Genomic DNA, 25,833 nt, shown 5'->3' with positions numbered 1-25,833 from the left:
ATTATGGGAGCTGAAGTACAATAACATTTGGGGACCCAACACTGAGAATCCCTGGTGTAGACAATACTGAGCTAGATGGACTAATGGTATGACTCAGTATGCGGCAGCATCTTGTGTGCCTTTCTATATAGGTTTGCCCCATATACTGTAATGCAGCACCACGCAACAGTTTGTTTTCAAATGATCTTTATGACAGCAATTGGAAATAGCATATGTAAGAAATTCTTGGGGAAAGGCAATGTGCTGCAAATTATTAGGGTTCCCTTTTACACTATTCTCAAGCTGTCACAAGGACACTTGCAAGTATGAAATCACAGCCTTTGGGGATGATTAAGGCCTTTAATATCTAAGGCACTTGAAGTGATGAAGGAAACAAGTACAATCTTAGCCTCTCAAAAACAACCTATCTTTTAGCAGGACAAATATAATACCCGGGGTGGGTGGGGGAGCTGCAGCAGGAATCTAAAATGATTTGCCTATAACCAGAATAAAACACCGACAGGAATTCCTAAGTATAAGTTTATGTTTCTGCAAAGGGAACAAGGGAAAATGTAACAGAACAACAGTGTCACTGGAAACACGTGCTATACGGATGTGGTACGAACATAAGTATTCGTGAAAATTGAGAAGTCAGTGGCTGGTTCTGTACTGCTGACCTTTTAAAACCGAGGGCAGCTCTGTCACAGAGAAACTAGAAATGGCTCATTCTGATACCATCACACTTCCTTTTACCAACTGGCCAGTGGCAGGCAAAGGGGCTTAGCAATCGGCTGAAACAATGACGAAGACAATATTTTAACTAAAATGAATATTCTTGATTCCCCCTCCCCAAATCTTTTCTTTTCAAAAAATTCCTCAGCTACAACTATGAGAAGCATACTAAGGGGGAAAGGTTCAGATCTGAAAATGTGTGCAAACAGAAGGACATTAGAGAAGCCACCGTTTGTAAGATCCAGTGGCCGGTGTCCCAATGCTAGCATGAGGGGCCAAGCAGTCCCCTTAGGAACATAGGAAACTGCCATATACTGAGTCAGACCATTGGTCCATCTAGCTCAGTATAGTCTTCACAGACTGGCAGCGGCTTCTCCCAGGTTGCAGGCAGGAGTCTCTCTCAGCCCTGTCTTGGAGATGCTGCCAGGGAGGGAACTTTGAAACCTTCTGCTCTTCCCAGAGCGGCTTCATCCCCTAAGGGGAATCTCTTGCAGTGCTCACACATCGTCTCCCATTCAGATGTAACCAGGGCAGACCCTGCTTAGCTATGGGGACAAGTCATGCTTGCTACCACAAGACCAGCTCTCCTCTCCTAAATTCTAAATCCTCTCCTCTCACCCTTGCACTGGCTCTAGTGGTAGAACTGGCACAGCCATGCATGTTGCTGCGGCAGCAGCACGCTTTCTCTGTCTATTCCCTGGCCGGGTTGAGCCACACATGCAGCTCAAACAAGTCCAGGAACCCCACCAGCCCCACTAGGTCTCTCTTGCATGGTTGCAGTGCAGCAGGTAGGTCTCGAGACATTTTTAACTGTAAGTAAGGCAGAGATCTGCTGCTCCTCCCCACTTTCCAAGCTGTGGACGCCACTTTTGCTGCAGCAGGACAGCCATTGATTGGCACAGCTGCAAAAACAAGCTCTCAGGAACAGTGGCTGACATTCTGCGCAGCCCTCCGTTGAGGGCTAAGGACCTGCTGGGGCTGCTGCATACATTCAAAGGCAGTCCTGATGGTGCAGCAACAGGGCTGCTGCAAAAAGCCTTTAAAGCACTTCCAGGCAGCAGCGCAGCGCTACTTTCCATGGTTTCCAACGGAAGGAAGTGCTGCACTGCTGCCCAGAAGTGGTTTAAAGGCATTCTGCAGCAGCCCCATTGCTGCACCACTGGGGCTGTCTTGGTTGCATAGCAGCCCTGGCAGACCCTTAGCCTTGACGAAGGGCTGTGCAGAATGCCATCTAGTGGCAACGGCAAATAAATGCTGAGGATGGAGTGCACCAACCACTGTTCCAGGGCAGTGCTACAAGCTGTGATTCTGCAACCACATTACTCTGGTGTCAGAGGCAGAATACACAGGCTCACATTTTAGGTCTGGGGAATCAAACATTTGGTAAAGTTAGGAATATTTAAAGGAAGAGTGAAGGTAGCCAGTAAAAGGTTCAACTATTTTCCTCTTTGTCTTCTTAGAGGTTATATCAAGGGAAACGTTAACCACTAAATTTGGGGGATCCCTTTGGTAATGCCTTAGGAATTCTTTGAACAAGCCAATCTAGTCCTCAGAAGAGAATATGTGGATTCCATTCCTTATTTTAAAGTCGTGATACTGTTTCATGCACTTGCAAAAGTCCATAAACTACTTTATACAGGCAGGTTTTTTTAAATTTTTTAAAAAATCTGGTATATTATGCCAGGAAGGATAATTCTAGTGGTTAATTAATTCTATGGAGATCCAAAGAATAGGAAAACCACAACCACTGGTGCAGTGATTTAAAAAAGTTAATTTTACAAGTACAATACAACTTCCTCCTTTCCCTCTTATATTTCAAGAGGATATGCAATGAATAATATATGCATTTATGAAGAGAAAAATTCACAAAAACATTCCCAGCTGTGGAACAATTATTTCTATTGCCACTTGATAGTCAAAACACAACAAAGATCCACACACTTGCTCAGAGGTGCTGTAATAGGACATGTCTACAATGAAACACCACTTACACTAGAACTTCAAGGAACAGAAGTGGATAGATATTAACAAGGTGGGTGCAAGGTAACATGCCACAAATAGAAAATAAGGTCAGAACTGGCACTGCCCCAAGACCTCCTTTGAGAAATTTTGTGGGGGGGAAGAGATTCTGTTGAAAATGTCTTCCATTGCCTACATATATAGACTTGTGGCTACATCATTTTTTCTCATCTTATTTTCTATTCCTAGGTTGTGCTGTCATTTATTAATAAGTGCAGAGAAGCCATGGGGTCCATCCACAACACCAAAAATAAATAAATCCAAAAAAGTTCAACAGAAACAACCACAAAGAAGAAATGTTAATGCTTCACAAGATCAAATAGGGACAAAGCTTGATGAGCCAATTAAAGCAAGCTTTTGGTGAATTATACAGTACCGTAGGAGGGCACTAAGTCTCGGGTATGAATGTCGCCACATATCAACACCTGGCTTCCTAAATGAAGAGTAAAATTACAAAGCTTTCACTTCAATAATGGTTACTGCCCTTTATCTACTTGCTGAAGAGCCTGCGTGCCTACTTACTATGATCTATATAAAACGTTCTTCCATCCAAATGTATCCTTTCTTCCCAACCAGGCTGAAATTAAAGAACAACAAAAACAACATCAGCAGCTGAATTACTATTTATTGCAATATTATGAGCAAATACTTTAAAAAGCAGGCATCTCTCTGTTCTTCACATTTTAGGGATGCTTCACATGACACACACTTATTTTGCAGACTGGAATTATTTTGCAGCTTTATGCCCTGGCCCAGAGATATGCATGGAGGCACATGTGGAGCTCTTATTATACACATGAGCTTCCTGTATTCATGGAAAATAGTGGATCTGTGTAAAAGAATGCGTGTGTGGATCTGCTTCTTCCATCAAATGGGGCCGACGGAGTTCCAGGGGTGGGCCACAGCCCAAGAGGCGAAGAGGCAGCGGGGCCTCCCAACCCAAATGGGGCACCAGAAGCCACGGGAGGCGTGGACAGCCAGGAGGCTCCTGTGAAGGGGAGACCCAGCACAAGGACGAAGGATGCTCATGGCAGTGATGTCAGCAATGTGCCTCAAGGTGGGGGGGGTGCTGAGCAAGGGAGGATGTCACAGCTAATGTTTGTACACACTTAATGGGGGTAATAAAAAGGGGCGGGAGCCCAATTAAGGGCAGCTGGAGTTGTGCAGCTTGCGAAGGAGCATATAAAAAGGGAGGTGGCCAGTGATGAGAGTGGAAGAGAAAGAGTCACAGGCCTCCGGTGATAGGCTGGGACAGTGACCAACACCCACCCAGAAGGACTAGTGTGACGTGCAACGCCCTCCCCTGTTTTTCTGAGGCCTGACCCCAAAGACTCTCCTTGCAGCTGGGGGTGGGGCAGACCCGTTTGGACACTCCTACAGCCTCATGTCCTTCCAGGAAGCATTTCTCCTAAACAGGTCCTTCACACACACCCAAATACATAAGGGAGTAAGTCAACCCCCAAAGCAGGAATTTAACCTTCCCTCTTTTGAAGCCATCTCACTCCCTTTATGCACCAGGTGGATGTATCCTTCCTGGTGCATTGTGGGGTGCCTCAGCTCTAAAAACAGGGAATGCAAACTTCCTGCTTTTGCAGCTGACCTAGAGTGAGTCAGTGTGGTACATCACCCAGTATCCTGTGGCACACTGGAAACGCTGCTCTAGAGCATTCAAAATACTTCACACACATCTCTTTGTAATCCTTACAACAACCCTGTAAGGTAGGTCAGAACCATTAGCACCATATTGCAGGCAGGGGGCTGAAGCTGAGAAAACAGTGGCTTGCCCAAGGCCATACAGTAAAATTTGAAGTGAAATTTGAACTAGGGACTTTCCAGATTGCACTACTGACATGACCTCTGCCACCCAGATCATTTCAGCTTTTAAAACAATCCTGCTGAACACAGGAAAAGTCTTGAGGAGTATTTTAAGTGTTTCATAGGAATTCTTGAAAGAATTATTTATTTTATTTCTATACCGCCCTTCCAAAAATGGCTCAGGGCAGTTTACATTAAAATAGAAACAATTAAAACCAATTAACAATTAAAACATTTAAAACAATTTTAAAACCCTGGAAAACCAGGCCAAACATTTACAGTTTAAAAGTAGTTAAAAAACCCTAGAAGGCCAGGCCAAATAGGTAGGTTTTAAAGGCTCTCCTGAAGGCCAATAATGAATTCAGATTACAGATTTCTGCTGGGAGTGCATTCTACAGCCCTGGAGCAGGTACAGAGAAGGCCCACCTTTGAGTCGCCACCAGACATACCGGTGGTAACTGGAGACGGACCTCCTAGATTACCTTAACGTGTGGTGAGGATCATGTAGGATGAAGTGAGTCCCCTTCTCTAAGCCAATAATAATAATTAATAATAATAACTACTACAAAACAACAACAACAACAACTACTACTACTACTACTACTACTACTGATGATGATAGGCCTTATGTTGCAGAAGGTGGTAACAGGTAGTGGGGAGGGCTCACTACCACACAGGAGAGGCCCCAAAGTATCTCCTTAGCTGGAAATTGGCTCAGTGCATCATTTGCTGTCAGGACCACGGGGCTGGGAGTTTTCTCCAGTGTCATCAAAAGAAAAATCCCTGCCACATGTTACCTCTCACCCAAGTAAGGCTTTCCCCCCGCTTGGGGAATGATAGGAGGGGGATTGGCATTGAGGGCTTTGTAGTGATAGGACAGGATATGAGCCCCATTTCTAAAAAAGGCCAGCTCATAGGGGCTAGACCTTGAGCAGGTAGGGGGCATTTTGTTTTCTGGGCTCCGCCCATTTGAAGTGTTGCTCCATTTCCAACCACTGGTCATGTTCTCAACTGCTAAACCACACTACCTTTCTTGATGTTTTCAAACTTCGTATGATCCTTCTGGTAGCATATTCTGTCCCTCAACTCTGAATGTGTGAGTTAATATATTAAGTACAGGCACACAACAGGACAGAAAAGGAGAACCAGGAAAAACAGAGTTGGCTGGAGCAGGCCCACACTGACCGACTATGGCCTGCGACTCCACATCAACGATATCTGAATGACCCAGGGGGAAGTGTTTTTTCTGGTAATATGAGATCTTCAGGGCAAATCTTTATTTAAGCAATCAGATTACTCTGCTAACCTGGATATGTAGTGGCCACTGATAGCTCTGGGTATTGCTTCTCCATTAGGGGCCTGGTGCCCTAGTGATGTCATCATACTCCTATTGCTGTTCCTGCAGGTGCTACTTCTAAGGTTACTTAAAATGATACCAACACATTCCTTGGGAATCACAACCGTGTCATGAGACCCATGAAAGTGTGATGTCCACAGTCTTGGAGATCTAATGGTTGGACTAAGAATGGGGAGACCTGAGTTCAAATCTCCTTTCGGCCATGAAACTCACTGGGTGACTCTGGGACAGTCACCTCTCCCTCAGCCTAACTTACCTCACAGGGTTGCTGTGAGGATAAACATAACCACGTACACTGCTCTGTGCTCTTTTGGAGGAAGACTGGGATATAAATGTCAAAATAAATAAATGAAATAAATAAATTCAATCAATTCTCAGAACCAGTTCTTTCCAAGAGGTAGGGGTGTATGTGTGTGTGTGTGCGCGCGCGCATGTGTATTACAACTCCAACAGAAATGTTCACATATATTCGGGCACTGCTATGTCCTGCAAGAGCATGGGGGTGTATTTTCAAAGCAGTGTGCCTTAAAGGACCCAAGAGGAGAGCTTGTGGATATAGACAGCTCCTTTTTGTCTTGAACAACTGGGTGTGGACAGAGATGTTCACAACAAGAAGCTACCACAAATGCTACTACCACATGGAAATAGATTGAGCATTTACTTTGCATTCTGGTTACTCCCAGTTCAGTCCTTGTAATGGCATCTGCATGTAAAAGGATCTCTCAGGTAGTGGGACTGGGAAAGGCCTCTGCCCAAGATGCTGGAGAGCTTCTGCAAGTCAGAGCAGATGGCACTGGGCTAGGATAAACCAATGGTCTGACTCTGTGTTAGGCTGGGGATTTGTAAAGCCTTCAACATGCAGCCACATACAAATGGCTGATGATGGTGAATTCAACACTGTTTCTCCAGGAGGGAGACATAATGTGGGAAAGTAGACCATTCAGAGCAGCAAGAATAGCTCTCTTGTTTACTCTGACTCAAATGCAAACGAACAGTGTCCTCTGGCTACAACATCTAGCTATCAGAAAGTTTTTTGTTCTCAGCATGAACATTCAAAATTATCATTTACACATGTAAATTAGGACACAAAGCATATCCGTTCATTCTGCAAAAGAGAATTCAAATATTAAGCTGGATTTGAGATGGCATATAAAACAAAGAGCCAGCAGGGGGAAATAACAAAACAAAAAACCCAACTGCAGGCTGATAATGGATTATGAAATTAGCAAATATTCCCTAATGACCAGTGCCATTTTCCCCTGCACTGATTAAAGCTTGTTTGCTCTTTTTGTTTTGGTAGCAACGAGCTGTAACCCTCTGAATTCCAGAACCAGTGCTAGAGAATCTTCAGTGCTTTTAGTCTTCAGCTATGGCATATTTGTCATTTTGCATGCCGTAGCTTAACTGGGAAGGCTTTGCAACCAAGTAGTCAAATTACAGGCCACTTCAACGGCACTGCAAAAAGGCTCAAGGGAACATATTTCTGTTCATGGTGAAGCTTTTAGCACTAAAAACAAAGCTGTTTTTACTGTTGTACACACAAATCGACCCATGTATGCTGCAAGCCTAACGGCTGCATCTGTAACTATGAATACATAACACCGAAACTTACGGGAAGGGGACCCAAGTCGTTAGGGTTTAAAGCAGCCTTTGACCTCAGGTGTACTGGGAATTTCAGTCGTGGATCTTCCTGTAATGACAAATATGTTGCTGTAAGAATATAACTACTAGAAGTGACATAACCCTATCACATAGTTCTACCTGTTCCAGGAACTGTCATATCAAAGCAACCTCAGTCGTCATCCTTAGCCCCCAGGAAGCACTTTAGATACTGAACCTTGCAGCAAAACATATGCATGTTTACATAAGCATAACCCAGAGAGGTTTTATTAGGCAGTTTATAAAGCAACCAACCAAATAAATAAATATAAAATAAATAAATGCATACATAAATCAAACAAGTTATGCAAATATTTCAAAGGAATAACTTTTCTAGGAGTGTACAGTTTAAACTGCAGATAAAAAACACTGTTTTAACAGTAACTCATGAGACTGCTTTAGCTGTCCCACTCCATTAAACCAATATTCAGTTCAACAATTGTTAATAACAAATCACATGGTGAACTGTCAGGCACCTATTACATAATTAACTATGTTCAAATATAATGGATGGAATATCATAGGCTTATAGCTCCCCTGCCAATTTTTTTTTCTGTGTAAACCCCACCTGCACCACCCCCTTCCAGCAGTATGCTGGACATGTTATTAGATATGTAGGATGATAATACTGAATATCACCCCCCTTTCCTTCTAGGTCTGGAGAAGGCTGGGAGGCCAGTACAAGAAATATGCCCAGACTATGGTTCTGGCAAGCCTCGAGGGTGAGGGCTATCAACCTTGGGTCTCCTGAAATTGTTAGACTACAACTCCCATCATCCCCAGAACACTGGGGGTGATGAGAGTTGTAGTCCAGCAACATCTGGGGACCCAAGGTTGAGAATCCCTGTTCCAGAGGGAGAGAGTTCTACAATCTTGAAGTAGCCATGTCAATTCCATTCCAACACCTCACTGATAAAAGATTAGGCATAGAGGCCTGCACCAACATAATCAGAACCAGGAGGGCTACAAAGGTTTTTAAAATGGTATGTAGACACACTGTTCTACTCTCTTTATGTGGCTTTCCATTTCTGCACCTTTTACCAGCTGTGTGTGTAAGCATTAGATGAGATTTTACACGACGTTCCTGCAAGGCATAATATACACTCATTTCTGATTCTAAATATCTGGGGAAATAAACAAACCCAAGAAAGCCAATAACACATACTATCTGGAGGGAAGAGGATGAATAGATTGCTCAGCCATAATATCAGAAGAGATTATATTAAGAAATGCATGGGAGAATAGCCATTAAGGTGTAGTCATTTGTTTTTTCCTAGATGCATCCAAATGTTTAGCAACTACAGCTTACAGCCACCACTTGAGCCTCCTAACAAAGCTAGGGCAATTCTTGAGAGCATAGCGAGAATTATACTCTGACATTTCCACATATTTCCACTTCAACACTCAGTTGTAATTCTTGAGGCTAAGGCTTTTAGTTATTGTACTAACAGCATCGTCTTCCCGTGAGGAGGTAGGCATGCCTAGGGCTATGGATTTCAATGGCTCTGTGCACTCAGCATAGGACTGGGTTGTTCATGTGTCATTCGTTCTACCAGCTGGAAGGTCAGAGTTCTTAGTTTTAAAAAGCTTCCAACCCCTTTGTACCTTACTACCTCACCTCATATCTTTCCTCCACCTTCCTGCCTTCTCAGCTCTGCACATGCTCAGTTGCTATCCGCTCCTTTGTCTCCTTACACTCCTGCCCTTGTGCCTTCTGTCCTTTCTTCCATGTTGGTTCCTATGCCTAGAGTGAGTTGGCAGGTCTTGTGATCTGGGAATAAGGGAGGAGAAATAGCAACACCCCCACTGGCTGGGATTATCTTTGTTACTATCTCTGTTTAGGGAGGAGAGCTGGTCTTGTGGTAGTGAGCATGAATTGTCCCCTTTGCTAAGCAGAGTCTGTACTGCTTTGCATTTGGATGGGTGACTACATGTGAACACTGTAAGACATTCCCCTTAAGGGATGGGCCATAGCTCAGTGGAACAGCATCTGCATGCTTGCATGCAGAAGATCCCAGGTTCACTCCCTGCATCTCCTGTCTGACCTCCTGCACTACACATTAGGAAAGGAAATATTACAGAGCAAAGGCAGAGTAAAACACAGAAATAAGTTGCCCAATAATTGTGTGGAAGAAATCTCTGAATCATACTCGATTTCATTAGATTTAAACACAGTGGTATTTGATCTCAGCTCAGTGATCCAACCCCTCCCTCCCTCCAGTTCCTGGTCTGTTTTACTTAAAAAATAACACAAGATGAAAGGATTTAGAATTCATCTTACCCACGTAGTGGTCTTTGTATTATGATCAATGAAGAAAGGCCTGCCATTAGGTGCTATTCGCATCTCCCAGCCAGGAGGCAAGAAGCTTTGTGTTAATTTATGCTGTGGTTTTGGAGAATTATATGGAGAGGGCTGCGGAGACTGTGGGTTGGAAAGGGTGTCCTTCACAGCTCTTCGCACAGGAGAATCCTTAGCACCCTGTGGAAAGGAACAGCATTAAAAATCACAAATGTCACTTTCTATTAGGGTGTGAGTGAGTGAGTGACACAATGAGGAGCATGGTCTCCACAGATCTTTATTTGGACAACAGGACTGAATGTCAGACATCTCTACCACTAGCGTGCATGCGCACGCACACACACACGTGTTAAGATTCGGGGGGGGGGAGGATTTCTAGCCTCAAGCTGAGAGTCTTAACTCCAGAACAGCAGGTTTGCCTCCAAAACAACGCATGAGCTGTGAACCCTTCTGTGTGATCTGGGAAGCAGACCAGGAACCCAACATTTTCATAGGGCTCATCATGGACCACTACCACCAGGGAAAGCAACCCCATCTTCCAGAAATCCACCGCATAAACATTTCAAAGCCTCAAGATATCTGGCTACCTTTAAAAAAAAGTGGTACAATGCCTCAGTTAATACATGTCAACTTTAACTAAAGGCTCAAAAACCAGAAGATTAAAAACACAGCTCTTTAATGGGAAGAGGGGAGATTTGGGAGCCTGTGGCAGCAGCTTTTATAGAGTGCAGAAACTTCTCTTCTTGCTTCCCCATATTACAAAAAAATTAACAGTGAACTACTAAAAAGCAGTTCTGACTGCAAAAACTCACTCATCAATCTCATCAATGTGAGAAGGAGTGATGAGTTAGGAAAGCAAGTGCAGTGGGGTGGACATAGACAATAAGGAGGGGCTTTTAACTGAAGCAGAAGATGGGGTGACAAGGAAACAGTACATGGATATACAGGAGTATGTGCATCTGTGTGCATGACAGAATGTGTGTGCTTTGGGAATGTTGCACCCATTCTTGTCTTTACATTTAAAGTAAGGACTTGCATATGTCATGCATCTGAAGTGCAGCGTACAGGTTTTCATGGATAGGCTGAGGCAGGAGAGAATATTTCCATCAGGTTGAAATTGGGGTAATACTAATTAATAAATTAGTAGATTCAACTGAAGGGTTTATATAATGCAAAACCAACCAAAAGAACCCATCACTATTAAACAACCTTAAAACTACAATTTTAAAAAATATATATGCATGGAATATATATGCATCTGAAATTTGATTAACGGTGGATTTAACATTGAGCTCCATGTGAGAAACACAGTCACTATTTGGACACTACAGGAATTTGTATTACAATGCCTCTGAAGAAGGCCTGATATAGGCTGAAATGTGTCTGGTGAAAGTAAATACATCTGTGGGCTGCTATGAATACCAGTGTCCTATAAGACTCAGAATCTATTGGACCATTGGATCTTTCTTATATCTGCACTGAATTATTATTTATTGAGAAACTTGCCAAATGAAAGACTGATTTGCAAGTTCCCATATTTTTTGTATATTGATATTGGTGATCCCGATGGTAAAATTTGTTATTTTATGGATATGTGTTTTTATTAGGTGATATGTATTGTTCATATATATGGATCATAAGAGTATATTTATTAAATATCCAATTGTTCCATCCCATGTTTTATGAATATTAGATATTTTTACTATTTGTGGCTTTGATAGTTTTCACTATCTTCCATGCGTACTTTTGGTTGGTTTTGAGTTTTTGGTTGGACCCACCTAGGTCCTTTTCATTCTTTTGGGTTTATATAATGTTCAGACTGTTCACTGATGTATTTTTCTGCCAATGTATTGCACTAGCCAACTGAACTATGGTATTTAGTTTAAATATTTAGTGCACTGACTCTCTGACCTCATACAATTTTAACTATAGCCACTACACCACCCATTTAGTTTCATTCATAGCAATTAATTTATGCAATGATAAAACACTAATTACTAAAAACTAATATACAGTACATCTCCCTCTCTAGGAGGGAGATTTATAGTTTTGACAGCACAGAAATGAAGACATTTTTCCTCATTCTAAGAACATTGTAGCCTAATTTTGTTTTGAAAATATAATACATATACGACAGGAGAGCAACTGGCCCTGTCCATCCCTAGCACAGCATCCCTCCAGTGGCTGCTGGTGGTGTCTATCTTATGTTCCTTTTTAAAAATCGTGAGCCCTCTGGGGACAGGTTGCCATTTATTTATTTATATCTATGTAAACTGCCTTGATCAGCTGCAGTGGCACAGAGGGGAAGCAGCTTGTCTAGGGAGCAAGAGGTCGTTGGTTCAAATCCCTGCTGATGTGCTTCCCAGACTATGCCTAGTAAATATATATTTGTGGTCACCTATAGTGATAAAGGGAGGTGCTGAAGGAGGAGGCTCAAGTCAGTGACAACAGTAAAGGCATCATCTCATACTGCACAGGAGGAAGGCAATGGTAAACCACTCCTGTATACTACCAAGAAAACCACATGGCTCTCTGGTCGCCAAGAGTCGACATCAACTCGACGGGACAACCTTTCCTTTCCTAAACCGCCTTGGGAATTTTTGTTAAAAAGCAGTATAGAAATATTAATCGTATTCATATATTTACTAGCTTGGATATTATGGTGAACTTTTTCTCACATGCACCTAGGATATTAGTGCAATTACTATGCTTCATGAACAACAAAACAAATGACTCTTTAGAAAACCAGAAATTATTTTCTGTGAAAGAAGTCAGGAAAAACAAGAAAGTCAGGCAAAGTGGCAGGGCTGAATGTGGGACATAAGAAGAGCCAAACATGTTTCCTTAATTACATTTTTATAGAGAAATTCTGTGCATTTTCTTAACAGGAGTCCTTTCAAGGAGTCAATTACTTCTTCACAAAAGTTTTCAACAAGGAGGAATGTTCTCTTATATAAACAGTGAATAGCATCATATCACAATGGAAATGCCTAAGTTATTTAAGATCTTTGAGCTTCAAGCCATCTTTATTCAAATATATAAATTAACAGAACTGTGACTGAAACTTTCATGTCCCTCTCCTTCTGTCACAAACGAGAGAGAAAATATAGCCACATAAAATGTTTGCAACTCTAAATGTAGCTTAATAAAGCAAACAAAGGAAACTCTACAGAAATGAGAAATAGACAATAAAGTTAAGCCTTCAAATTTGAAACCCAATGTTCACAGCTCAGTCATCATGCCCTCCTTTTATTGACTGAAGTCTTTATTTTATGAGAGAGAGAAAATCCAATTATAAGAATATTTCTAAAGTGATGTTAAAATTACAAGATCTGGAGTAATGACATGAGCACACCTGCTATGACAACACAAATGCATGACAATAGAAGAAAATAATGAACAGGAAAAAGGATAAGATCAAAACTGCACAAACCATTAAGCATGAGAATTGGCTCAGAATAGCAGTCATGGCCATGGTGCAAAATAAAGATAGCTGTGAAAAATAATCTATAGATTCAAATGTGACTTTTGGGGAGAAAAAGAGGAGCTAGTGGGAAAGGACAGTGTTGGCTGGAAAACAGAAATGAACGTAAGAAGTAACAAGATGGAAAGAATGGAAATCCAGGAAGAAGGCAACTCTTGTTTAATGGGGAATAGCACTTCTCACCTCGAGTGGCGCGGATAAAGTTACTGTGGGAGAACTGAGGCTACGAGGCCGTCTTATCTGCGGCTCACTTAGATGGTTGTTACTGTTTGAGGTTGACCCAGATGCACCATCTTCGGCAAGCTATTTTAGAGGCAAACACAAGTTAGCTATGTGTCATGCTCTTCCTCACCAAAAACTGAACGACTTCAATGTAAAATATCTCTAAAACTGCACAATTCATTCCATTATAAAACAATGCACTCCTACCTATGAAAAACACTCTACCTGAAACTATTCATTGCCATACATTCTAGGGGTGTGCACGAACCGCGGTTCTAGAACCATTTGTGAGAGGGGACCAGGAGCTTTAAGAAAGAGGAGAGCAGGTCCTTACCTGCTGTCTTTTGCCCTGTGCAGCTTCCTGCTGGGGTGGTGCACGTCCCAAGTACTCCACACGTCGCCAGCATGCACTTGGTGTCCGCACATGCACGGGTGCCATGTGTGTGGTCAGCATAGTGTTGCTGACCATGCAAATGGTGCTTAAGCATGTGCGGACACCATGTGTGTGCTGGCACCACATGGGAGTACTTGGGACATGCACTGCCCCAGCAGGATGCTGCATGGGGCGGAGGAAAGCAGGTAAGAACCTGTTCTCCTCTTTCTTAAAGCTCCCACTCCCCACTCCTAAATGGTGCTTGAACTGCAGATCATGTACACCCCTAATACAGTCAAAATCGTATTTTTCAATCATCCTAAACACACACCCATGTTTATTTTAGTAGTACTTTTGACGAGACAAGGATTTTCACCTAATAAACCACAGACATGAAGCACTGGGTAGATGATGTCAGTGTTCCAGTTACAGTGGGGCCCGATGGGTCCCAACCTGCTTACTTTTTGTGACAGCCACCTTAGTGACTATTTTTAGAAGGCTCCAAGGAACATGCTTTGGCTAACATAGAAGGGAGCCAGTGCATGAAACTTGTGGATTTTATTAAATGACCCTCTACTCCCCAGCCCCAGTAACATGAGCACTGGATTTATCTATCAATCTTTTCACCGAGACTTGCAACAGTAATGTTGGGACTAGTTCATATGTCACTGAGAAGCAGAAGTGTTTTGTGCTTCTTCCAATGGTGATGTGCGTACTAGGAGTCATCAATAACTGTCCCTGATTTCTGATAGGCTCTCTAGCCGGAGTAGCTGCCTAAGACTCTGTCAGTACCCTAGCTTTTGAACAAGGTTAACACTGCTTCCCACCAGGGGCGTATCTAGGGTGGGGCAGGCAGGGCACATGCCCCCGGGCGCCAATTGAAGGGGGGCGCCATTTTTTAAAATGAAATTTTTTTTAAATGGCCACTGAAAACAAAATGACCACCATGCATGCTCAAATGGCTTCTGCGGGGCCCTAGGCCATGCCAGGCCTTGCAGAGAACATTTGAGCATGTGCAGCAGCCATTTTGGTTTTGGTGGCCATTAAAAAAAAAAAAATTTTAATGGCCACTGCACATACTCAAATGCTGTGAGGCCCTTGGCCTTGCCAGGCCTCACAGAGGCCATTTGAGAATGTGTGGCAGTCTCCAAAAGGGCCACCACGCTGACCTTTGCAGGCCCAAACAGGCCCAAAAATCAGCCCGGGATGGGCTGCAACAGTGAATTAAGAGGCCAGTGGTGGGGAGGGGAAACCATGGCTGACCCTCCCCCTCCACAGCCTTTAGGAAGCCCCCCGAAGGGGCTACAGGTAAAAAAATTTTTGAAATTAAATATAATATAAGTCACTGTACACATATTCAGTTTGGCACTATATACAGAGAATCAGGGATTGTGAATAATGAGCTGAAGCTTATGAGCTAGGATTGTATTCATTTGCTCTTACTTTGCTTCTTGTGATAAGTGAGTTAAATGTGATGTCTTAATAATATGGCTATTAATGGTGAGTTTGTCTTTGAATCAGTGTGAAATCTTTAGTATAAAGGCCACTGGGAGTTTCTTGCTCTCCTTTCCTCATTTTAACTGTCTTTCTGAAATACTAGAATATATTCCAAGCAGTGACACAATTTACTCTGCATATCCAAAAAGCCAAATTCTCCATTTATTTTTAAAACTTGTGTAATAGTGATGCTACAATGCATAGTAGAGAATCAGACAGGCACTTCTGTTTAGTTTTCCAAGTACACCTCCACATAGTATTTGGGTATTTCATGAGCCCCAACATACTGAAATTTGTAGTTTTCCAGCATTTTTTGTTCTGGCTACGTCCACTGCTAAATAGTTTTTGAAATATTAAAAGATTAACGAGCTTGACTTGTATTTTTGAGCTGATATTATGGGAAAGTTATCTGAAAGATGGGTGTCGGATGTTTGGACAGGGGGCGCAATTTCAGTGCTTGCCCTAAGCGCTATTTTCCCTAGATATGCCTCTGCTTCCCACCCCGCCAGCACTGCCACCGTACCTACCAGAAGCACGTGATTTCTTACAGCAGCAGCAAACAAGAAAGTTACAGTGAGAGAAAAGTCACAGCAGCTTCCTTGTTCCACTCTGCACTGGAAAGAGCAACCAGGCACCCCACATGGTGAGTGGAGAGCTGCTCCAGTCATCCAGAGACTTCTGACTACACAGAGACAGCCTCCTGCATGAACCTTTCCTCTGGTGTATGAAAGGTATTAATCCATTGATATTATTCCCTCCAGTCAGTTGCTTAGATCACTGTGGGTTCTTTGCTCCCGCTCACTTATCTAACTAGTGTCTGCTCCAGTCTTCTACTTTGCTCCTACCAAGTTGCTGCATTCATCTCCTGGGCCTGGTCAGCTCATGTACAATTTTACTCGATTTTTGGCGGCTGACCTATATGGCTTAGGCAGTTCATTGGCACTGATGTTAACCATGGGCAAAATTAACTATGATTCCCTATGCACCAGGATCTGAAACCCATTTCAAACTCTGGCTTTAAATCATGTTCATAGCTACTAAGGTGGTTCATATGACCAAAAACATGGGACTGGGAAAGGCTGGCGGGGGTGGGGAGGCAGAACACAACCTGCCTCCCCACCGCATAAAGGGCTCGCATATGTTCTGTTGCGCTGCAGGTCCACATGATCAGCGTAGTGGAGATGTCTAGAGCAGGGATCTGGAGGAGGAAGGACTCCAGTATCCCATAAGGCATCGTGTGGGCAGCAGGGAGGCTGCCTGAGTCAACGTAGCAGCTCCTGCCTTCCTGGCTACTCTATAGGCAGCACTCGATAGTGGAGAGGGAGCCAGGCTGCCAGGACCTGCAGCAAACAGCCCCGATCACTTTCCCCCTTTTACTTTGAAAACCTTGATTCTAAAACCATGGTAAAACTATGGGGTAGCCCTGCTGGGGAGTAGCTGGGTAGGAGCGGGTCCCAAGGCTCCACACAAGCCTCTCTACCCTGGTTTCCCCACACCTACCCAGCTTTGGCTGGTTGTGTGAATGACCTTACGGTTTAGCCAAACTAAACCGTAGTCTAGTTATTTAGTTAGTTAATTTACAGTAGTTACACCAAATTATTGTTGGTGCTGCTGTTAAGGGGAGCAGGAGGAACATTTGCTCCAGGGTGGGGAGAGGCTGCATGAAAGGAGCATGGCTGCTGGTTCACAGTCACTGTGGTTAACAGAGAAATAATGTTACATCTCCACTGGCCCACAGTTGGAAACTGTAATTACATTTGCTGCCAGCTAACATTAAGAGCTTCATTAAGGCAAAATAAAATGTTGCCCTTCTTTATTCAACCACAACTTAGGACACTGTCATATTTCACTAGCTCTATTTTTTCCTATTCTAACTGCAGATGTTATCACGCTGATGGGTGGATAAACGTGTGTCACAATACAAACTTCAAACATTGGAAAGATACTGAATTCTGGATTTCCTGCATCAAGCAGGAAACTGGACATGACACCAAGAGTCTATGAAACTAGCATTGGTCTATGCTAAACCTTGCCTCAGTCAATGTGTATCTTTTCAGAGCAATCCCCCTCCCCCAGAAATATCCACCCCCATGAAGGGCTTGCATTCTGCATTCCGACACAACTGTGGAGTGGAAATGATTCTGTACCCTCTAATCATTCCATTACTTTCTCTGGATAGCAAGTTCCATACCTGCATGATGGGCCGAGTCCAAGTAGTGGTTCGATTATTATGATTGACATAATAAGTGCGTCCCTTAGCATCCTTCCTTTCTTCCCAGCCTGATGGTAAGCCAGGTGTAGTATGTACATAGGCCACTGATGGCTGTTTATGCAAGAAATTACCACAGTGTTACTTTGTGGCAGTGTGTCATTCTTACAAACAATATCTGCAGTAGGGACAGCCTGCAGTCACACAGGTTGGCGCATCTCTTTCCCTAAGACAAGCTTAATTTCAGACATACAAAGTTCAATTCCATCCTCTGGAGCCCAGTTGCAAAGCTGCAGGTAAATTACAAGGCACTGAAATCAAAAGGGACTACAGATACTGTCAAGTACCCAAGAAGTATCTTTCATTTCATCCTGGCTGAAGATGCTGCAAAAGAGTATAGAAAGACTGACCAGAATGAGCAGACGCACTGAGACAAATTTGTCATTGTCTAGCCCTGCTTCTTTGAATCATGTGTAATTTGGGGTTTCCACAGCTGCAAATGTAGAAACAGGCCCAGGTAGGTAGCAAAAAACAAGAGGTTTAACCAAGTCTTTGGTGGATCACCATACATGATTAGTGAGGCTGCATTCACCTTGCTGAGCCACAACTTGCGCAGGCTGGAATCTAAATATATTGGTTAATGAATAAACAGGTTGTCAGATATATCACCTGGGAACCTGGGCTTGAAAAAGCACCTGGGTTTTAAAAAGATTTAAGCATTTTGGCCTTTTCCATCTCTTCATGAATTAATCTACTTTTGCTGGCAACGGAAAGATGAAGCTGAGTGCCTATGTTAACTGGCAGGGTCAGAAACATCAAATATTCAGGAACCCTTCACACATGATGATTTTCTTACACAATTAACAATTCTATGCAGAAAAAGGTGTGTGAGACAAATACACAACTGCTCTATTTTGCTGCTTCTACAGATGTGGAAAGCCACAGTGCTGAAAACTACCTGCTAATAACTGAAAAGTCTGCTGATCCTCATGTTGAATACTGTCCTGATTGCCAATGTATTTTCTACGACTATCAAATCTAGAAATTGAGATTCTCTGGATGCAAAGTTCCACTAATAATGGAAATATTCAGAATCCTGCCTATTTTTAATATACAGTGTTTTATATATAACTATATATGGTTATATATACACTTACAAACTATACATATTGGCTGACATCCTAACTAAGGAAGTGTCAGTGCATTCGGAAGACATGCCTGTGCTGCTGAAGGTGTCCAGAATACAGGGAACATTGATCTGCTTCCTCCAGCAATGCCCTGCACGACCCTCAGGGACATATTTTTGGGTGGTGGAGGGTAGTTCTGGAGGAAGTAGATTCTGGAGAAAACCATCTGCCTACCCTCCATGCTATGGAGCTAAGGAAGTTCCCTGTAGCATGGGCATATTTTCCCAGTGTGTGTATACTTCCATAGTTAGGATGTCAGTCATTATCTGCCATGTAGTTATAGACTGTAACTTGCAATATAATGAGACTTTGGCTGGCAGCACAACACAAACAAAAACTAAACAAAAACTAAGAGTTAAATGCACCATGTCTGAAGGGCCACCTACACTTACATGAACTTGCATGCTAAGGATCTCCTCTGTGGCCCTCCCCTCTGTTTCCCCATCTTCAGGGGCTAGTTGGATGCTGACACAAGGGTTCTGCTTTAAGAGGTTTACCTGGTGCCTACTTTCTCAAGGACGGGTTGGGGGGCGGGGCACTGCTCAGTGGCAGAGCACATGCTTTGCACGCAGAATGTTTCAGGTTCAATCCCTGTCTTCTTGAATTTGACCAAAGAAAGTCAGAACATCCATTTCTTGAATAAATAAAATCTCCAGGTAGAGCTGGGAAAGACCTCTGTCTGGAATCTTGGCAAGGTCCTGCCAGTCAGTGTCGACAACACTGAGCAAGATGGACCAATGATCTGATGCAGCAGGAGGCAGCTACATTTTTCCATATGTCCTTTGGGTGATTACCTTTTTTTAAACCCAGGTTTTAAAACTTTTGACTAGCCTGTTCTGGTCTTTCACTTCTACAGAAAAGTGAATTCCCTCATACCCTGCTGTTTTAATAGTTACATGTTTTAGCTGTATTTTTGATTTTTAATATTTTTATGGGAGTCACCCTGTGAACAAAAACATTGTATATAAAATGATTTAAATGAATAGATATTATGCTATAATGCAAACAGTAAAGAAGATCTTGCTACATATGAAGGTTTTCCTCTTCACTCATAAACATAAGAACCTAAGAAGAGCTAGGAATGGCTGGTGGGCACAGAGGGCAGGGAAGGTGGAGTGGACAGGCACAGAACCATTGGCAATTGTGCCCCCCCCCCAATGACTGCTTCTTCCTCTCTCTCTTCTTGCTCCAGCTTTAAATTGACATTTGTCAGATTGGTTCACCCAGCGAATGACCAGTCTGCATGACTCAATGTTAAGTCGGGGTGAGAAGAGAGAGGAAGAGGCAGCCGAAGCAGGGCAAGAAGAGAGACAAAAGGCTGCAGCCCCGGCTGGTTCTGTCCTCTCCACCCACCCCCTACTGCCCGACTCACCGGCTGCTCCTGAGAAGAGCACTGCTGGATCAGGCCCAAAGACTATCTAGTCCAGTATTTCCCACAGTGGCTCACCAGGCAAGAGATGAAGGTATGCCCCCACTCCTGCTGTTGCTCCCCTGCATGTGGTATTCAGAGGTATCCTGGCTCTGAACCTGGTGGTAGCCTATTACCATCTAGACAAGGGATTCTCAACGTTGGGTTCCCAGATATTATTGTACTTCAACTCCCATAATCCCCAACCCCAATGGCCTTTGGTTGGGGATTATGGGAGTTGAAGCCCAATAACATCTGGGAACCCAACGTTGAGAATCCCTGATCTAGACTAGTAGTCATTGTTAGATCTGTCCTCAATAAATTTGTCCAAGCTCCACTTAAAACCATCAAAGTGGTGGCTATTACCACATCACATGGCAGAGAATTCCATAGATTAATTATGTGCTGTGTGACAAAATACGTCTTTTTGACAGCCCTAGATTTCCTAGCACTCATATGCATGTGTACATACATAAACACACACACACACACACACACACACACACACACACACACACACACACACACACACACACACCACCCACTAACTTCATCAGTTCACTTCATGAACTGATGCAGGGGGTTCAATTCTATGAAGACTTGTGCCTCAAATTGCTACAGCAAACTGTGTTTTCTCATGAGGATAAAAAAGATGTCTTCCAAAGCCTCTTTATTGCCTTTTCTTTTCTGATTTTATGTTTTTTCCCCTTATGTTTTTAACAGTTGCTTTAAATCTTTTTAAAAAGCCTCTTTCCTGCTCTAACATTCCAAAGATTTCAGGTTCAACAAGTAATTACTGTACAGCACCAACAACCCAGGTGAATAAATGCACATTATCTTGTGAAACAAAAGAAATCTCTTAAAATGAAGTTTTCCAGTAGCAATCCTATGAAAACTTACATGGAAGTACATCCCATGGAACACAGTGGGACTTACTTCTGAGTAAACATGCACAAGATTGCACTGCATTAATAGGTGAAACATGAATTCATCATGCATGGGAATAAACATTAACATGAGTGCCAGAATTGTGGGTGGTCACCTGTACAAAAAAGAGCACAATAGTACAAAAAAGAGCATAGTTGCAATTACTGTGCAACTTGAAAGAGACTCCCTGATCTATGAATATTGGGCTGCTATAAAAATGTTGATCATTGCATATTAGACAGGAAGGATGTAAACGCCAGAAGGGGCCACACAGCAGTATCGGATCTGTAAATGAAACCATGTGGTATTGTGTGAAATCAGTCTTAAAGCCAATGAATATATTATGCTGTGGAGACATCACACTTCTGTGCACTCCCAGTCTTTTGTTCTAAAAATATTTCCACTGATTTTTAAGTTCAGAAAACTAGTATCAAGTATATGAAGGAGGCAAAATGTATGAATGGGAAATATTATTTTAAGAAACTTCGAGGTGCGATTAAAATCTGTTGCAGTGTCAGCATGCTTCGTTCTAACATTATATGAACCAAATTTCTGTCCTTAAAGGAACATCCTTTAAACATTCCTTCCAATGCATTTTGCCTGCAATACATCAACACTCAAAATAAATCTATTCTTTGCCAATCTACAGTTTTTGATTAATTGTGAAGCCAATTTTGTAAGTGGGAACTTTAATATAAAAACTTTACCAAACCCAAACCAACCTCCTTTGGCAAATAAACATTTTTTTTAATGCAACAGCAAGTTGTAAGCTGTTAAGACAAACTTTTGGTTAAAAGATAAACACAAGGCATTTGAATGAAAGGCAGTAGCTTACTAAGGCTGCAATCCTATACACACTTACCTGAGAGTAAATCCACTGAAGTTGGTGGGACTTACTTCTGAGTAAATAATAATAATAATAATAATAATAACAATAATAATTCAATTTCTATACCGCCCTTCCAAAAATGGCTCAGGGCGGTTTACAAAGAGAAATAACAAACAAATAAGTTGGCTCCCTGTCCCCAAAGGGCTCACATTCTAAAAAGAAACTTAAGACACACACCAGCAACAGTCACTGGAAGTACTGTGCTGGGGGTGGACAGGGCCAGTTACTCTCCCCCTGCTAAATGAAGAGAATCACCACGTTAAAAGGTGCCTCTTTGCCCAGTTAGCAGGGGAACTAGGAGTGCATAACTATAACTAGGAGTGGTCAATCTATTAGATGATGTTTCTGTTTCTAATCAGTATTACATCAAGATGTAATACTGACCCCCTCCTGAGTCCTTCCATCTCTCTACTATCTTGTCCTGCAACTTTAATCCTCAGCAGTAACATGAAGGTGTATGGAGGTGCTGGGGACAGAAAACTTGCATTTGCCATTATTTTTGTACAATACTATTAAACTTGCCCAGTGAACAATATAGTCCATTGTGGGTTGGCCTACGTAACTGCATTCCATTAGCTCCCCAGTACACAGCAGCTACGAATCAACTATTTGCTTTACAAATCGCCACGTGTGTAGGGGAAATGAAGCACATTTCATTTCATGTCCCTGGATCATGAGCCCTGGGGGAAGGGTCATCAATGCATCCCGCCTCCCACACTCCATTACCTCTCCCCACCACCATGCTTTGCACCCACCCTCTTCCGCTAGGGATGCTACTGCACCCCCAGCCACCTCCTCTTCCCCCTGCATTACCCCGTTTCTCCTACATCATCACAAGGGGTGTGGCCAGCATGGGAAACAAACACGTGGCGGCCCCGCACCCTCTCCATTCGACAGAGCAGCCAGCTGGATACTTCCTTTTTCTCCGGCACTCTTGGGGCGGGGGGAGAAGCATCCAGGCAAAGGAGCAAGCGCTCTGCCAACTGGTGAGTATGAGGGGCTGCCATGCACTTGTTCCTTGTGCTGGCCAGGCTGCCTACATTGGCATGATGATAGGGGAAGGGGCATGGACAGCACACTCTGAGGCCTTGGCAGCTTGACCCGGGGCGGCCAGGAACCTCACTACGCCCTTGCAAATAGCTGAAAATGCACACAAAGATTAAAACCCATGAAGTAGGGCTTTGTGATTTCAGCCCAACATTTGTTGTTGGACTACACTCCCATCAGCCACAGATGATGGAGGTGGTAGTCCAAAAGCAGCGGGAGGGTTGAGGTTGTGCAGCCCTGTGACTCAGAAATTCACTCATTCTCTCACTCTTTCATCTCCACCCTCTAGCTATGTAGATCTATATGAATGAAACATTGAGGCTACTCCCATGATCAGTGGAAAGCGGGCTAAGGGAGCTTAGCCCACTTTCCAGGGATCGTGGGAACCACCAGGCTCACAGGCGAGCCCGGTGCTCCCAAGGCGGCTAGCCTGCCTTATTCCCCCTCCCCTTAAATGAGGTTAACAGAGCGAGCGCTCCGCTAACCTCATTTGGTTGCTCACGTGTTGCTGCTGTGCGTGTCAACACATGAGTAGACCCCTGACCAGGAGGCTGCTTGCAGCTTCTCGGGCTTGGGGGGTCTCTCCAGGATGCCCCACGCACCTGTGCGGGACATCCAGGAACTTCCGGGGGCCCCACCGGCTCTGTGACAGAGCCAGCAGTTGTGTGGGCGGCCGATCTGGCTGCCCAGGGCTGCCTTTTGATCATCTGCGGGGAGAGTGGGCTAAGCCCGCTCTCCCCGCAGACCCAGAAGACGCTCTCCTCACCAATCATGAGAAGAGCTTCATTCTTTCAGAAATTTAATGAAAATATAGCAATGTACTAAAGGATAAATGAGCAGCAATGCAGAGTTCACAGTACAATCTTGAACTTCCTTTTGAAAATCAAGACTTCCATGTTGGGGGAAAAATTGCAGAACTTCTTTCAGATTCTGCTGTTATACCATTTTCATATCAGTACCATTATCAATGCTAACTGCATTCCTTAAAGTTTCTATAACTAACATGCATAAATAACTTGTGGTTGTGCTGTAAATTAAATTAAATTAAATTAAATTATAATAAAGTACATATCAACATAGCCCAACAAACTAGTCTGAACACTGGAGAATACTGGAGAGAGCCCCGAGCTGGGAGGCTGCTTTTCAGCCTCCCGGCCAGGGAGTCTACTCATAAGTAGCCGAGGCGTGGAGCCACGCCTACTCACAATTTTTAAAACTGGGTTTACTGAGTGCTTGCTCCGCAAACCTGGTTTAAGGGGCGGGCTACCGAAGTGGGCTAGCCACTTGTAAGCCACCAGGCTCACCTGCAAGCCCGGTGGTTTACATGAGCAGCAAAAATCAGGCTAGACTCTCCTAGCCCAATTTTTGCTGCTCGTGGGAATAGCCCCAACGTAATGTAATTAAATACAAAACATTACAGCCAGCAGTACTAACAGCAAAACAACCACCACCCAACCCTGGACAGCCCCCGAAGTTCATTGCCTACAGGTTACATGCCAGTTATGTTCTGATTTTAACAGCAGCTGCCAGAAATTTAGCTATTGCCAAGGAGACCCAAGGCAGCCTATTAGCTATGAAGCTACTTATGTAATAATATGTGGATCTAACAGGGAATCTGGCAAGTAGAGGTACTATTAGTTGTTTTCTGACATCAGCATAGAAGTTACAAAATAAGAGAGCGTGCCTCACAGATTCACTTTCAAGATTATTGCACGGGCAAGTCATTAAAGGCACTGGAATGGGAGCATAATGCCCACTGCCCTGCCAGGATCTGGGAAGGCAAAACACTTCATCTTGATAAGAGAAAAGCTTTACAGTTTTTAACTACATACAGTCCTTTGAGCTAAGTAGCTGGCTCAAAGCAGAAATAAAAACCTTTCCTATCCCCTCATGAGAAAGGCTTGCAGAAGCTCATTCCCATGAGTGGGAAAGCATGGCTTCCTGCTATATTTGAAGAGTGTGTGTTTAGGGATTGCTGGAGAAAGAACATGCCACCAGTCAACGAGCTGTTGTTGTAGCTCCTGTTACATTTAACACAGACTACCCAGCCATTTCCAGATCTTTGGGGAAGCTATTGTAAGAGGGATCTATAAAGATACACTGCCTAGAGATTTCTATACTAGGCGGTATATAAATTCAATAATAACTAACTAACTAACTAACTATCTATCTATCTAACTAGCATAAAATAAAATAATAAATAAATAAATAAGCTGCCCAGTCAAAGTGTGAGGACGATTCTTCAAGGACTCTCTACTCACTGCCTCCCCAAACCTTCTTGAGGAAACTGTGTATGCTCTGGGTAGTTTAGGTTCTCACAGGCCAAAAGGATCAACTGCTTGACAGGATTGTCATTTCCTGTTTTTTTCACCCCACCCACCACAATGAACTGGAATGGATTCTGGTCATTCCTGATTTCTGCTTACTGGCTGGGCTTATATCATCCCTATCACTTGTGATGTGGGGTTTGACCCTAGAGAAGGACCATGAGGTCCTTTTCCTTCTGACAATTACTTTGAGAGTTCCCCACCCAACATTCCTAATTATGCTGGAGCTCAGTCTTTCATCCCCCCACCTGCCACATTGTAGCAATCTAGGTCTAGTGCAAGTGGGCAGTATTCACTTACATGCAAATTCCAAGAGACTGGAGCCAAAGCTGTGCCAATTCCTTGGCATTTGGAGTCAATTATGGTGTATGGGGAGCATGTTCTGCCCTAATGCTTATTTTGC

General features: G+C 43.3%; 1 protein-coding gene across 14 annotated transcripts in view; it reads right to left on the bottom strand.

Moving 5' to 3' along the window:
• The window catches only part of NEDD4L (NEDD4 like E3 ubiquitin protein ligase), a 397,256-nt gene that overhangs the window by 45,586 nt on the left and 325,837 nt on the right, over nt 1–25,833 (bottom strand). For 9 of the 14 annotated variants that reach the window (XM_053288369.1, XM_053288370.1, XM_053288375.1 and 6 more), the window contains 6 exons: nt 17,628–17,759; nt 13,528–13,647; nt 9,843–10,040; nt 7,515–7,592; nt 3,253–3,307; nt 3,107–3,163 (listed from right to left, as the gene is read on the bottom strand). In XM_053288369.1, the coding sequence (XP_053144344.1) occupies nt 3,107–3,163; nt 3,253–3,307; nt 7,515–7,592; nt 9,843–10,040; nt 13,528–13,647; nt 17,628–17,759 (640 nt within the window). Of the gene's footprint in view, nt 1–3,106; nt 3,164–3,252; nt 3,308–7,514; nt 7,593–9,179; nt 9,333–9,842; nt 10,041–13,527; nt 13,648–17,627; nt 17,760–25,833 lie in introns of those variants that run through there. The other 5 variants (XM_053288371.1, XM_053288373.1, XM_053288365.1 and 2 more) reach the window with 2 other exon arrangements.

The sequence above is a fragment of the Hemicordylus capensis genome, chromosome 2, assembly GCF_027244095.1.
Source record: "Hemicordylus capensis ecotype Gifberg chromosome 2, rHemCap1.1.pri, whole genome shotgun sequence".
Taxonomy (NCBI): Eukaryota; Metazoa; Chordata; class Lepidosauria; order Squamata; family Cordylidae; genus Hemicordylus; species Hemicordylus capensis.
This window is presented reverse-complemented; position numbering and strand designations above follow the sequence as displayed.